The sequence below is a fragment of the Equus przewalskii genome, chromosome X, assembly GCF_037783145.1.
Source record: "Equus przewalskii isolate Varuska chromosome X, EquPr2, whole genome shotgun sequence".
NCBI classification, from domain to species: domain Eukaryota; kingdom Metazoa; phylum Chordata; class Mammalia; order Perissodactyla; family Equidae; genus Equus; species Equus przewalskii.
The window spans coordinates 11,067,773-11,083,600 of NC_091863.1; the positions used below are offsets into that span (position 1 = coordinate 11,067,773).

The window sequence follows — 15,828 nt, forward strand, 5'->3', positions numbered from 1 at the left end:
CAAGTCAAAAGCTATGGCCTAGCCCCAATTCTACCAGCAGCTGGCTATGTGATTTCAAGTGATTCACTTAACTTGCTGTCCTTCCACATCTTTGTATTAAAATGAGGAAGGATGGGCTGGCCCCGTGGCCGAGTGGTTAAGTTCGCGCGCTCCGCTGCAGGCGGCCCAGTGTTTCGTTGGTTCGAATCCTGAGCGCGGACATGGCACTGCTCACCAAGCCACGCTGAGGCAGCGTCCCACATGCCACGGCTGGGGGGACCCACAATGAAGAATATACAACTATGTACCGGGGGGGCGGGGCTTTGGGGAGAAAAAGGAAAAAATAAAATCTTTAAAAATAAATAAATAAATAAAATGAGGAAGGATGGCACTCGCTGACCATTAGGGCCGATATAGTGTATAAATGGCTGATTCCATGCTTTTGTATAAAAATTGGCAAAATGCACCCAGAGGGAATTGTTTTATCTAAAATATTTTTTATTTATCTGAAATAAAAGTAATTAATTTAAAACTTTATCTTGATCTGCTTCCTCTATTTCATTTTTTAAAAAGCACTTAGTTGTTATCTTTTTATGAATCTTCAGGGGCTTAATGGAGGGATAAATACATTATAATTTAGAACAAACTTAAAAGACTCTTAAGGGAAGGACCACATTATATTTTCTATGGTGACCTATTTGTAGTAGGCACTTAAATAATATGTTAATAGTCTTATTAATGTAGGTTAAATATATTTAAATATAGTAAACCTATGTTAAAGATTATAATTTGGATTGAATCACTATAATGTTTACTTTAGGGCCTAATGAACTGCCCAACTGTCAGTGTAAAACTAAATTTCTTTATCTGTTCTTTCTTCATTTGTTTTGTCTTTAGATTAACCTAACTGAACCTACTTCCAAAGCAGAAGAACATGAAAAAGATTCCAAAATGAAAGCTTTCAAGAAACCCTTGAGTGTGTTTAAAGGGCCCTTATTACACATCAGGTAATAGTTGAGGATTTTATTAGCTATGCTTTTATAATATATCTTGATCATCTTAAGGGAACTGCAAAATTAAGAAAACTTCCGTACTGTTTTGAAACTGTGGAAATACAAAATTAAAAGTTATCTGAAGACTCACCTTGGTTTCCAGACATAGTGGATATATTTAGCTGCCTTTGTGTTATTTATTCCATTGAGTGTGTTTAAAGGGCCCTGATCCCACATCAGGTAATAAAAGTGAATATTCATATATTAATTAATGATAAATCTGAATGATGTATATTTTCCTCCTTTTACTGATGCTGTTTGACTTGCACAAGTTTGAGGATGCCAGAGATGGCATTGAAGTAGGCATTTGTTGATTTGACCTTCCAAAAGCTAAAGCTGAACCAGAAAAGTGGGTTTTTTACCAAAGCCAAATTTCAGTACATCTGTATTTTTGATTTTAGATTATTTAATCCAAAAGATTCAGGATTGTTTCTTTATCATTTTGTAAAGACCTCTTTCTCACTAGTGATGCTTTTAGTTGGTAAATCTATATAGCATTATGTTGATATTGCTATACCAATTTGATTTAGTGATGACCTAATATATCATTTTCTATCCCTTTACTTGAAAACTCTCTATGTAACTGTTTTAGGTATGACTCTTGTGAACAATCACCCAGAGTTTTAAAAAATCTAATCTGAGAGTCTCTATTAATTGACAAGATTGATTTGTTTATGTATATTTTGATTATTATTTTTGGATTTATCTTCACCATCTGTATGTGTGCGCACGCATGCGTGTGTGTGTGAGAGAGTGTGCATGTTGGGGGAGGGAGGGAACCGCATGCATGTTGTTTTCCATGGTTTTTCTTAACCATTTTCCCCCTTTGGAGTTTTGTTTGTTTGTTTCCCATTCTACCCTCTGGTGGTTTGGAAGTTACACATTGTTTTTTCACTGGAGGCCTGTCAAAACCATAGGTCCTAGCTTATAAATGTCAAGGTATGGCTGGAAGAGCTGGCTAGGGAGAAAGCCATAGTGGGGCAGGGCAGCTTCTAGGCCTGCACTTTTGGGCTCTATACCCCACCCCACCCCCAGCCCCCAGGAGAGTCACAGTCCTTTTCCTGCCAGCACACAGGGACCCATCCAACATCTGTCTCCCCAAGGCTTCTCACAGTTTTTATACTGGCTCCTGAGAGCAGTTCTAAGATCGATAACCTTCCTGTCTTTTCTGTGACACATTTCAGATTGGGTTCTAAACGGACGCCAGCAACCATGCCAAAGCTGAGCAGAGTCCTCTTAGGAGAGTGCTTCCTTAAAGATGTGTGTTCTTTAGATGAATAAATATCTCTGATATGCAGACATTCCTGATATAAAATGAATATATTTAAAGATGTAGCTCAAAGTCAAGAGCTATCTGAAGAATTCATCTTTTTATCTAGAACACAAACACTGTCCTTCCTATTGTTTGGAGGCACCTGATACAATTTGGCTAATATAATTACACAAACTGTGCTTGAGTCTTTTAGTTTTTATTTTAGGTCGTGGGTATTACAGTGGCCGATAATAGTAAAATTTCTATTTTGAAGCTCACTGATTTTACTGTTTGACAAATTCTTCCTGCAGTTCCCACCCCAAATTTTATTTCTGTGTTTATTTTTATCCTCCCATATTACTTAGGAAAAGCCTTTATAGTAAGGAATTACTTTGTTACTTAAATACATCCCTAATGATTTTTCAAGTTTTGCTTTTCTCTATTGGTATGTAAAAATATGCCCCATTCTAATGTGTTTGTAATTAGGTTAAGTTGAAGCAGCAATTCCTTCTTTGTTTTGATTATTATCTATAACTTTCCAAAGAGTTTAAATAAACTCACCTTAAGATGATGCTGATTGCTATAGGACTATTGAGAATCTTCCTAATTCTCTCTTCTGTTCTTTCCTATTTTATTTTGATCTTGGGGAAAACCATAGGACTTTTTTAATAGCATGCATTGAATCAGTAAGATTAAACTGCAAAATATATTAGGTTATTGTTTTATAATCTTTTCTTTTTTGATGAAATCTCTATATACAAACGAGCATAAAATATTAACCAAATATTTTTCTTCAAGCTAATGATTAGATTATTTATTCTGAGAATTACAAATGCCTTATGCTTTTGTCACCACCTAGCCCAGCAGAAGAACTCTATTTTGGAAATACAGAATCTGGAGAGAAGAAAACTTTAATAGTGTTGACAAATGTAACTAAAAACATAGTGGCATTTAAGGTAAATATCTTGAAAGATATAATAAATTATGTCTCAAAATTTGACATGGAAAGTGATTTTAGATGTATTTTAATTGAAAGATTGATAGTTTTGAACTTACACAATGTTTTTTATTTATGGTATTTTTAGGCATGTTATACTGCCTTCTAGTTCTAACCGCATCGCATAGCTTATCTAAAATTTTTCCTGGGATCTGTATCTCAATCTTTAATGTGCATTAATAGGCTAATGTCCAAATTTATCCCAGGGTTTAATGTCTGTTAGTAAATAAAAATCCAAGGAAAATCACTCTTCATTATATGAATGCTTTAATTCCTAAGAGTGAAAAATAAAACTATAAAATCGAAAGTGCATTTTCCCCCAAGTGTGGTACATTCTGAAGTATGGTTTATACTGGATACTAACCAGATATTGAGCTTTAAGTGTAGCAAGATGGAGTCCACCGTCACCCCATATTGTAGGTATTACTTCATTAAATTGTCTATTTAAATTTAACCACTAGGGGGAGTGGCCTGGTGGCATAGTGGTTAAGTTCACGTGCTCTGCTTCCGCAGCCCGGGGTTTGCAGGTTCAGATCCTGGGTGTGGACCTATACACCACTCATCAAGCCATGCTGTGGCAGCATCCCACGTACAAAAAATAGAGGAAGATTGGCATGGATGTTAGCTCAGGGACAATCTTCCTTAAGCAAAAAGAGGAAGATTTGCAACAGATGTTAGCTCAGGGGCCAATCTTCCTCACCAAAATAAAATTTTAATCACTAGGATGTTCTGGTTGTCCTTTGATTATCTACTGTTTTTTAATTTCTGAATGCTAGTGTAATGTGTTCTAATGTGCACTCAGTTTTTTGAATTTGTATTAAATTCAGGTGATTACCAGACAGAATACGTATTTAACAGATGGATTATTTTTTTTTTATTTAAGAGGAAGGCTAAGTGACAATTGGACTTACAAGTGAATATACTTTTTTTAAATCAGTTGAGGTGAGGTGCTTTTTTCATTATTGATGAGGAAAGGTACAATCTATGCGTTAACCACCAAGGTTGTTTTATAGACTTTGTCTGTTGATTATTAATTTTTTTAAAGTCATTTGTAAGCTATTTCCCCCCCAAAAGCATAAAGGTTATTATGTGATTACTGTGTTTTATAAACAGGTGAGAACAACTGCTCCAGAAAAATACAGAGTCAAGCCAAGCAACAGCAGTTGTGACCCTGGTGCATCAGTTGATATAGTTGTGTCTCCCCACGGAGGTGAGTTGTCACCTGATAGACACAGTGGGGGACCTGGGGCTGGGTGATGAATCAGCAGAGGTAGGACTAGAATCTAGAAATAAGCAGTGTCAGCAATCACCTCACCATACTCTAGGCATCTGTTTTCTCACGTGTAAAATGAGAGGGGCAAATGGGCCTCATTGACATTGCCCTTTCCACATTAAAATTCTTTTTTTTTCAATTTTTGTTTTGGATGTACATCATATTTTGAATTCTGTATACATTACATCATGTTCACCACCTGAACACTAATTATAGTCCATCCCCTCACATGTGAGCCTAATCACCCCTTTTGCCCTCCCCCCTCCCCCCTTCCCCAAAGGTAACCACCAGTCCAATCTCCAATGCTATGTGTTTTTTGTTGTTGTTGTTTTTATCTTCTACTTATGAGTGAGATCATATGGTATTTGACTTTCTCCCTCTGACTTATTACCCTCAAGGTCCATCCATGTTGTCACAAATGGTCGGATTTCGTCATTTCTTATGGCTGAGTAGTAGTCCATTGTGTATAAATACCACATCTTCTTTATCCATTCGTCCCTTGATGGGCACCTAGGTTGCTTCCACGTCTTGGCTATTGTGTATAATGCCACAATGAACATAGGGGTGCAAGTATCTTTATGCCTTTGTGTTTTCAAGTTCTTTGGATAAATACCCAGCAGTGGAATAGCTAGATCATATGGTAGATCTATCCTTAATTTTCTGAGGATACTCCATACTGCTTTCCTTAGTGGCTGCACCAGTTTGCACTGCCACCAGCAGTGAACAAGGGTTCCCTTCTCTCCACACCCTTTCCAACATTTGTTGTTTCCTGTCTTGTTAATTATAGCCATTCTGACCGGAGTGAGATGATACCTCATTGTAGTTTTGATTTGCATTTCCCTGATAGCTAATGATGTTGAGCATCTTTTCATATGCCTGTTGGCCATCCATATATCTTCTTTGGAGAAATCTCTGTTCAGATGTTTTGCCCATTTTCTAATTGGATTGTTGGTTTTTTTGTTGTTGAGCTGTATGAGTTCTTTGTATATTTTGGATATTAACCCCTTATCTGATATGTGGTTTGCAAATATCTTCTCCCACTTGTTAGGTTGTCTTTTCGTTTTGTTGATGGTTTCCTTTGTTGTGCAGAAACTTTTTAGTTTGATGTAGTCCCATTTGTTCATTTTTTCTTGTGTTTCCCTTGCCTGGTCAGACATGGGACTTGAAAATATGCTGCTCAGACCAATGTCATAGAGCGTACTGCCTATGTTTTCAAGTCCACATTAAAAATTTTTAATTGTTTTTTAACAAGTAAAATGAATTTCGAAAAGAAGTCCTCATTTTTAGAATAACGTTTTCCTTTTTAAAAGTAGTTCTGTATTATTCTTTTTCCTTAATGTTGTTTTCTAGAATGATGCCTTAAACCACATATCCAACCCTTTGTAAAGGTTCCTGTTTATATAATGTTACCCTTTTGGAATGCAGGTTTAACAGTCTCTGCCCAAGACCGTTTTCTGATAATGGCTGCAGAAATGGAACAGTCATCCGGCACAGGCCCAGCAGAATTGACTCAGTTCTGGAAAGAAGTTCCCAGAAATAAAGTGATGGAGCATAGGTATGCTTTTTACTCATAGAAGCTCAAATGTGATGGGAAGAATCAGAGAAATGTGCCTACGTGGGCTAGGCAGGCATACCTTCCTATTTGCATTTGGCAGACATTTAGGCTTCTAGTGTGGCCCTCAAGCTCTGCAAGGCTCTGGGGTGCCCAGGTGAATAAGACCTGGAGTTTCTCGAGGAGGTTGCTAATAGCAGAGACTTGCTTGCAGGCTAATGCAAGAATCTGGATGTGTGAAAATTACAAACACGCTTTCTCTGTCACAGCAGTTCCCTTTGTAGGAATGCTCACCTTGTGTACTAGCATGTGTTTTTGCAGCATCATTTGTACTAGTGAAAAATGGAAAAGAAAGAACCTAAATGGTCACCAGTAAAGCAATAGTGAAATGCAATTGAGTATATCCACACTAAGGGATACTCTGCAGCCATTCAAAAGAGTCAGGCAAGTCTGTTTGTTCTGATATGGAAACACATCTATGATATATTGTTAGGGGGAAAAAAAACCCTACTCACAGAAAAATATGTATGACATTGTCCTATTTAAGAGGGGAAAAGCCTGTGACATGAAAGGAGAATAGAGAAGGCGGCTGTGTTGTGGTTTTATTTTGAAGTGTGCCCAGTTTTGCTCCCCAGGGGACACTTGTCAATGTCTGGAGACATTTTTGGTTGTCACAACTGGGCAATAGGGTGTGCTGTGGGCATCTAGCGGGTAGAGGCCAGGGATGCTGCCAAACATCCCACGATGGACAGGACAGCCTCCTGTGACAAAGAATGATCTAGCCCAAAATGTCAGTAGTGCCAAGATTGAGAAGTCTCAATTGAGAGTAGTTAAGGATGGCTACTCTGATGACATTTCAGTAGGACTTGAGGGAAATGAGAGAGAAAGCCACATAGATAACTGGAAAAAGAGCTTTCCAAGTAGAGGAAACCACAAATGAAAAAAGGAGTGTACTTGGCCTTTGTGAGGATCAGCAAAGAAGTCAGTGTAGCTTGAATCTGGTAAGGAGGGACATTGTGGGAGATTGTCAAAGAGACAGTAGGGAGCCAAATCATTGCCATGGTGAGGACTCGTGATTTTGAGAGGAGAAACCGGTAGTTGGTGCTGAGCAGAGCCATGAGGTGATCTGGCTTATTTTTTAAGGATTATTCTGGGGACTGTGTGGAAAATAGACTATGGGCAGACACATGTAAAAGAGTGATATTAAGTTAACACTTAAATAGAGCTTGCTGTGTGGCAGCACGGTTCTAAGTGCTTTTACTCTTATTTATTCATTTAGTCATTGAAGCAGCCCTAGGAGGTAGGTCTTTTTTTTACTTTATAGATGAGAAGCTGGGAAACCTAATAATGGTCACAGCTGAATTAAATCTTCAGAAAAGTAGTTGAAAGAATACAGATGTGACTGGAACACAGAGTGTGAGAGGATCCATGGTAAGAAAAAGTTGGAGAGGCAGACAGGGCCCAGAGGAGGAGCTTGATCACCATCATAAAACCAGTGGGAGAGCATTGACCTGATCTGTTTTGCCTTTGACAAGATCACCATTTATGGGGTGGTTCATGGTGGAGAGGAGAACAAGAGTGGGCCTGGGGAGACAAGCTTTATTTCATCCCAGCAAGAGAGTAAAAGTTAGACCTAGCCTACAGGAAAATTGAATGGCCAAACAGAGGAGGACAATTCAGCATGGAGTCAGAAGGGAAATCACTACGTGAGCTGTGTTATGGAAGCCCAGGGAAGTGCATCTTTCACAAAGGAGGAGATGACCAGAGGTACCAAGTACTGCCATGCCAGTCAAGAAGGGTGAGGTGTGAGCAGTGGCCATTGCTGCTGACATGGAAGTCATCAATCGATGACCTCATGGGGAGCACTTTCAGGTGACAGGAGCCACATGTGAGAGACGAGCCAGATCCCAAAGAAATGAAGGTGGTAAAACTGTTCTGGAGGTTTGGCTTGTTGGGGAGGGACGAGGAGTCATGTTTGGAAGGAAGAATGTGGTGGCGATGAAAGGATTGTTTGGGTTTTTTAATGGGAGAGATGTGAGCATTATTTAAAACCATAGCAGGGGCCATCTGAAAAGGAGAAGACTGACCATACAAAATAAATCATTGACACTGAAATTCCTCAGAAAGCTGGAAGGGACAGGATCTAAAGCCAAGGTAGGGATCAGTCTTAGGAGGGAGGAAGAAACACAGATATAGCTAAGGTTCATGATGGGTTTGGCTTGTTTTTAGATGGAGTAGTTAGATATTTAAATTTTCAAGTTATATTACAGGAGGTCCTACTTTTTGTCAAAGGCATGGCTATGGAAACATATTGTTATGTATAAGCTGCTTTGTTCTTTTCTTTTTTTTAACTGTCAAGAGGGAATCACTTATCTCACAGAAAGACGGAGCCTTGGTGGTTTGGTACTGAAGGCCCAAATAAAGCACTGCCACCTATCTAGAAAGGGTGGTTTCCTTCAAATCAGATCAGATGAATTCTACTGAATACCATATAAAAAACTTTCCATAGGCTACTGAGCAGTATCTGCAATTTCTTGTGTTATTTGTACATGCATTAAGAAGCTGGAAGATGTAGGAAAGGAAAAAAATAATTTTACCTCTACACTTCTAGGTTCTTGACTGAGACCCCCATCCCCCTGGTAATCAAAGACAGATTAACAGGAGAAGAACAAACTTAAGTTCAAACATATATACTTCCTGTATACCTTGGAGATATCCAGGAAAACGGAGTAAAACTCTCTAAAATGGCCCAAGCCTCCACCTTAAATACCATCTCCAGCTAAAGACAAAAGAAAGATGGTGAGGGGAGCCAGTTATAGGAGGCCATCAGGGAAAGTACAGTAAACAAGGGTAAGGTTATTACATAGATTTAGGTGAATTCCTCTCTTCTTGAGGTCCCCAGAATATCCTGAGCCTGCCAGGAAGTGACCTTCATTATTCACCTGGTAAGGCTATTCAGAACTCTATAAGCAAGGTACCAGGTCAGTTTTTTCCAAGGGGCTTTATTAGCTACATAAAGTCAACCTTAGTTCCTTAAAGTTGTCTGGTCATATCTGAGTTTATGCCTATCATTTTCTCAATATGACATTCCAGTCAAAGCCTTGGTAATATATCCATGTTTCGTATTGTGTCCTGTTACAAGGAGAACAGATTCTTATTGAACTTATGCAAATAACTATATTGCCATGAAAATAAGAATGCTAAGAGTTCTCAAATTCTGGAGGTATCAGGTAGGGAGAAAAATTGTTTCAATTCTTCTTACTAAGGTATAATTTACCAAATTGCTATAAATCCTAGATAGCTTAAGAGAAAAGAGACAAAGGGTTCCTTAAATCATGAAAAACAAAACATTAAAGAACTAGCAATCTTTCAAACAAAAAGTAAAATCAGTTCATTCTATCTCATGTTATTAATTCTTATTCTGCTTGAATCCAGTTTTTCCATTAGTTCTGGAAATTCTTACCCAATTCAGTTTTATGATCTTTAAGTTATCAGAAACCTGTATTCTGGAGTACTTGTTAGAGTCCTTTCCATATTTGCAAAAGCATGAGTAAAACAATAACTTCTATAAATGACAAAAAGATTTAAAAAGGGCCACAGGTAAAGATATGATAAGAGTTCATTATAATGCTATTGACAAGGAAATTTGGTTATTTCTGTGACATACAACTGTTAAGATAATAACTGGAATTACAAGTGATAACATTATACCAGGACATATCAGATTTCTAGGAATTTTATACAATTTCTGGAATGCTTATATTAGTAACATATCCATACAAATATAATCTAAAGGAGGTTTAGTATTATTATTTGACAATACTTCCCATGTAATTTAGCATATCCAGTAAGCCTAATTAGCTTAATATCTCTCTTTTTATAAGGAGAGAGAACAAATCTTTTGAGATGTCCCAGGGACCCTCTGGAAAGTCCTAAGGTTAGTTTGAGGTCAAAAAGACTTCATTTAGAATTTGATTTTGGCAAGTTTGTCAAAAATATCAAAAGGTTTTGGACACTTGACTAAATAGGATCATAGATCATTATTAAACAATACTTAATTATGTATTAAACCAAAGTGACAATAAAAGGTTTCAAAGGCAAATACAAAAGGTTACATAGTTATGAGCAAAACTTAACCTTTTTAATCTTTAGAAGACTGTGTTCTTAAGTAATCAAAGATCTGATGATAAAGATAACGTGAAGCACAGGAAATTGTTTTGATCAATCATAAAATCTTTACTTTCTAGGCAGATTACTTAACAGGTAAAAACCTTTCACAATCTCTTATCAGGAGCAGACCAATAGTGCAATAAGTCTTTGTCCTTGTAGCAGGTAAAAGAAAACTATGTCTTAGTTTTACGTAAGTACACTATTGATATTAAAGCCTTTATCTTTCTTTTTTTTTTTATGAGGAAGATTGGCCCTGAGCTAACATCTGTTGCTAATCTTCCTCTTTTTGCTTGAGGAAGATTGGCCCTGAGCTAACATCCATGCCAATCTTCCTCTATTTTGTATGTGGGATCTCATCACAGCATGGCTTGATGATCAGTGTGTAGGTCCATGCCCAGGATCCGAACCTGTGAAACATGAGCCGCTGAAGCGGAGCACACAAACTTAACCACTACGCCACTGGGCCAGCCCCTTAAAGTTTATTTTTAAGACCCTTAAAACAAATTCATTCAATTTTAGCCAGCTTGACTACACAAGGTAAAATTTTCTCTTTCCAACTTCCTATATCCATTTAGTTGGTCCTTTATTCTCTTCTTAAAATAAGCAGCTTTACTTTAGGACAAAATTACTTGTATTTCCCGTAACAAAAATGCATCCCCATAGCTCATGTGTTTTCTTGGCCAAAAAGACATCCTGCATTCCTTGCATATGGAGTCATTTCCCTTATTATTTCTAGTAGTTTTACTTACATATATTAATTAGAATTCTTAACCCTTTGTTGTTAGTGCCGAGTCAATTCTGACACCTAGTGACCCTCTGTGCAGCAGAGCAGAACCCTGCCTGGTTTTTTTGCACCATCCTCTCACCTCTGACACCATATCAGGCAATGCTCTGCTGCTATTCACAGGGTTTTCATGGCCAGTTTTTTCAGAAGTGGGTGGCCAGGTCCTTCTTCCTAGTCTGACTTGGTCTTGATGCTGTGTTCAAACCTGTCCACCATGGGTGACCCTGCTGGTATCTGAAATACCAGTGGCATAGCTTTCAGCATCATAGCCACGTGCAGCTGCCACCATATGACAATTGACAGGTGGTGTGGTTCCCTGACCAGGAAATTAACCTGGAGCCGCAGTGGTGAGAGCACTGAATCCTAACCACTAGACCACCCGGGCTGGCTTCTTGGCCCTTAGAAACTTTAATTTCTAGTGAAAAGTAAGAAGTAAGCCATTGTGGTCTGTTACATCACATCCTTTAGATTGGCAAATTTATGAATACATTTCATAATTGAAAGTATATGCTTCCTCATATTACAGTTTTTCAGTGTGGCACAAGGTATGTTTACTAACAGACCCAAATATCTTTAGTTCCTCTGTAATAAGAAACCAAAAGTAGATAAACTTATATTCAGTAATTAATGTTTTAGTATTTTATCTTATTTGGAAATGACCTAGTTATTCAATGAATTTCTCATCATTTAACTTAGTAAAACTCTAGTTTCAAGTTACCAAAGAGATTTGGAAAACTATTTTTAAGTGGACATAGTATAAAACAAAATCATTGCTGAAAAGTTCACCTGAAAACTTATCCCACTTAAATCTATCTAAATCACCTGCTCCCAAAAATTATGTTTAGACTATTCACAAAAACTTGATGAGACATTAGATAAAGTCAGCCATCATCCCAATCTATTCTTCTTGCTGACACATTTTTTAAAAGAGATAACATGAACTTATTTGAATAGTAAACACAGGTAGAATAAAAGTTGCATGTCTGGATTATATCTAATGTTGGTAACTCTGGAGACATGCCTATTTTAATTAAACCAACAAACTTACCTTTTATTTACCAAAGATTATCCCAGATCACATGAACTTGAGAAACATTTGGGTTAGTTTCTATATTTGAGCATTTTAGTAATACTTAGTTTGGTAAGTGCTTATTTTTCTTTAAGCCAATTAAATAGAGGTTTCACAAATTAATTTTGGCAATACCATCTGGATGTAGAAAAACATCACACATCTGTAACATACATCTATAGACACACACAAACATACAGATAGACACAAACAGGGACCTTATAGCTCTAGTTCTAAAATTTTAGCCATGAATCAGGTACAATAATACAAAACCCACTAGTTTATTAAAGACCAGTTGGATCCAACTTGTGTTTCTGCCAGCTGGAATAAGTTTACCTGCTCAGGTGGCTAAAGCTTGTTTACTAACATTTGTACTTTTAATTTTTTTTTTATTTGCCCAATTTCCAAATAGCTCCTTGTTTTCCTTCTGATGAGAATCATTTCCCTGAAGTTTGCATTTCAAAGAGTTAGCTAGCAGGTCCTTGAGAAGATGGGGTATAAAATTTACATTTCAAAGGAACAGAGAAAGTATCCAAGTGTTTTTCTAGTAGTTTTAGGATATATTTGCCTATTATCAGAGATCTAGAGTAATTACTATTAAATTTTTCTTAAGTGCAGGACAGTTCTGTTTCTAATGTCCTGATTTTTTACAATACCTACAAGTATTTTGAGGTGAATAAGGGAGGTTTGGGGATTGGTAAGGATAGGTGGACTTTGAATTGCTTCTGGAGCTGCATTTCTGGTTTTGTAAAGATTTTCAGGACAAAAACAGTTGCTTTTAATTCCTCAGAAGAATTGGATTGCAGCCTGAATGATATCAAGGGACTGACTTGCCCATCCAACTATACTTTCTTCAATTTGCTTTATATCAGGAACAAGATTGCCAACTAAGATGGAAATCAAATGATTTCTATGTTCTGGAGCTTCAGGGTTTAATGCAGTATGCCTTTAACAAGTCCATATCAAGTGTTCAACAAAGGCCTTTGAATGCTCTCCTTTTTCTGAGTGCACAATTCAATCTTACACCAATTCACCTTAGGGGGAAAAAACCCCTACGATTGCTTCTTTGAGCCACTGAACATTGGCCTTCAGCTGATCCATTTCCTGATCAGTTGTAGGAGTGCCTAGGAGAAATTCTGGTCATGTTTCTTCTGTGATGAGGGTTTTCCCCAGGGGGCTGTCTGGCTTGCAATATAATCGTAGGTGGGAAGAACACCCCGTAGCAGCCAGTCAGCGTCCCTGTGAGTGGGGACTGAATGGCCACTGATCTTTTTAACTCTTCTCTAAATTTGGTAGATATATTCTGAAAGTGGAAGTAAAAAGAGCTTTGTAATTTCATCTTGCTAAGGAAGTCCTTAAGGCTAGCCGCCATACTCCTTCGTGGCCTCCTCTCAATTTGGTCTTTCCATAGATACCAGTAAGACAATTGTTTAGGATGAGAGCTCCCTAAAAATTTTTCAGACACAGAATTTTTTCCAATTCAAAGGATCCATCGTCTGGCCGTTGACAAGTAGGGTCTTATATTAATCTCAATAGCAACTCAAACCAATAAGCCTTTTTTATGGCTTAACCATGAATGCAAGGGGTGTCCCAAAAGAGGGTACAAAATATGCAGCCCTCACAAGATCTAGAAAGTTTACTCTGAGAGTTAGCCTAAGAAAGCAAAGACCTTCATTGTCACAGGCAGTAAGAATGGTGTAGTGAAGATGGTCTCCAGTTACCCACAAGAATGTGAGATGCCTCTAGTGAAAGACCTGCTAATCCAGTAGTGCCGGGCAGGCACTACTGGAATGAGACTTCTCCAGCACTAACAAGACAACAAAGGTTGAGATGACAAAGGCTTCTTATGGACCAGGGCCCTTATGACAAACTCCCATGAGAGCTGGCATGGTCGGACACAGAATGCTCCTTGTCACTTTGTGTCTGAGATCCCCAGCCTATTTGGCTGGCCACCAGATACATGCAGACATACATGCATCCTCCAGTTTTCAGAGACCAGGGAATATTCTCATTGGTCATAAAGCCAAGCTCTCAAAACGTAGAACAAGACAAAAGGGAAACCTCATCTGGCCTATGGTTCTCCTCATGACAAATGACACAAAAGAAATCAATGACCATCTCTGGGAAGAAAAAGGATCAATAGAAAACAAGGATACTCATAACAAAAATCGCTACTAAAGTCACTATACCCAAAGAATTACTTCACATAAATATTGTCTTCTGCTAATCTAGATTTGGAAAGGAAGGGACAAGGTGAAACTTCTACCTCCTTCTCTTGACCTGGCACTAGAGTAAGGTCCAGGAGAACTGACTTTGGTAAGAGTTCTTACCCTTCCCAGGCTTCTGCTAGTTTTCCAGGATTCCATTTGCAGATGCCCAAGCAAGTATGGTGTCTCAGCAGGTCCCATAGTAGGTTGCCAAACCGTAGGGTAGGAAAAATAATTTTTCCCTTTACCCTTCTCAGTTCATGGCTGAGGCCCCCACCTTCTGGTAATCAAAGACAGATTAACAAGAGAAAAACAAACAGAAGTTTAATAACATGTATACCTCCTGTATACATGGGAGAGACCCAGAAAAACTAAGTGACTGCCCGAAATGCCCTAAGTCACCACCTTAAATACCATCTCCAGCTAAAGACAAAAGAAGATGTTGGGGTGAGGGGAAGTTATGGGAGGTGACCAGGCAAAGCACAGTAAACAAGGGTAAGGTTGTTATGCAGATTTAAGCCCTGCCTTCTCCATTGATGAGAGTTTCTAGAGATTTAGAGTCATCCTCCTCTTCTCCTCTTCCTGCTACAGAGATGGAGACACCCTTAGAAATGGGGATTTCCCTTGCAAATGTGAATGTCTCTTACAAAAGGATAATGTCTGCTGTTTCCTAAAAATAATCACTCAAGATAATCCTTATGCCAAAGAGGCGTATTTTGGGGTGGTATATTCTGCTCCCCTTCAAAGATAAATATACACTGAGCTGCTACCTTATGTGTATCTAGGGGGAGGAATGAGTACTTTCACTTCTGTTAACATATACTTCTGTGTTTAACATTTTTCAGTTTATATTTTACTTTTATGAAAAAAAGTCATTAAAAATTTTAAGTTATGTTTCCTTTGGATTTTCATAGGTTAAGATGCCATATCGTTGAGAGCAGTAAACCAACCACTCTTACATTAAAAGACAACGCTTTTAACATATCAGATAAAACCAGTGCAGATATATATCTACAAGTAAGTGTTCTTTCTTCCTAACTAAAACAAAGTTGTTAATGCTAACCAACGTTAGAAATCCATTTTTTCCCACTGACTTAAGGAAGCCCTTTGGCCTAGACACAACAGAAATACTCTCTTCTTCGTTAAGGGAAGTGAAATCAGAAATGGTAAGCGGTGAGTTACTTTTGGAGATATACTGACTTTTTAGCAGCTCTGGCCATTTTAATTTGGACTAGGGACAATATAACAAAGCACATGATGGGTTGGGGAGTATCAAAGAATTCAATCTCATAGAAAAGATACCATGTAGGGTGTTTAAGTTTGAAACAGACTGAGGGGCTCTCTTTCTGAGTAGTGGGTTTTGGTACCTCCAGGAAGTGGTTGCTTTGCTCCTTTCTCAACTAGAAAATTAGACCTTTTTAAAATGAGAGAAGGAGATACATGTCTCTTCACCAAACAAATCTAATTCCTTGTTGCATTCCAGCTCTCTGCCT

General features: G+C 38.0%; 1 protein-coding gene across 3 annotated transcripts in view; it reads left to right on the forward strand.

Moving 5' to 3' along the window:
- MOSPD2 (motile sperm domain containing 2) overlaps positions 1-15,828 on the forward strand; it is a 60,329-nt gene that overhangs the window by 41,801 nt on the left and 2,700 nt on the right. For all 3 annotated transcript variants that reach the window (XM_070603735.1, XM_070603736.1, XM_070603737.1), the window contains 5 exons: positions 877-986; positions 3,143-3,239; positions 4,394-4,490; positions 5,979-6,108; positions 15,250-15,352. In XM_070603735.1, coding sequence (XP_070459836.1) covers positions 877-986; positions 3,143-3,239; positions 4,394-4,490; positions 5,979-6,108; positions 15,250-15,352 — 537 coding nt within the window. The remainder of the gene's footprint in view (positions 1-876; positions 987-3,142; positions 3,240-4,393; positions 4,491-5,978; positions 6,109-15,249; positions 15,353-15,828) is intronic.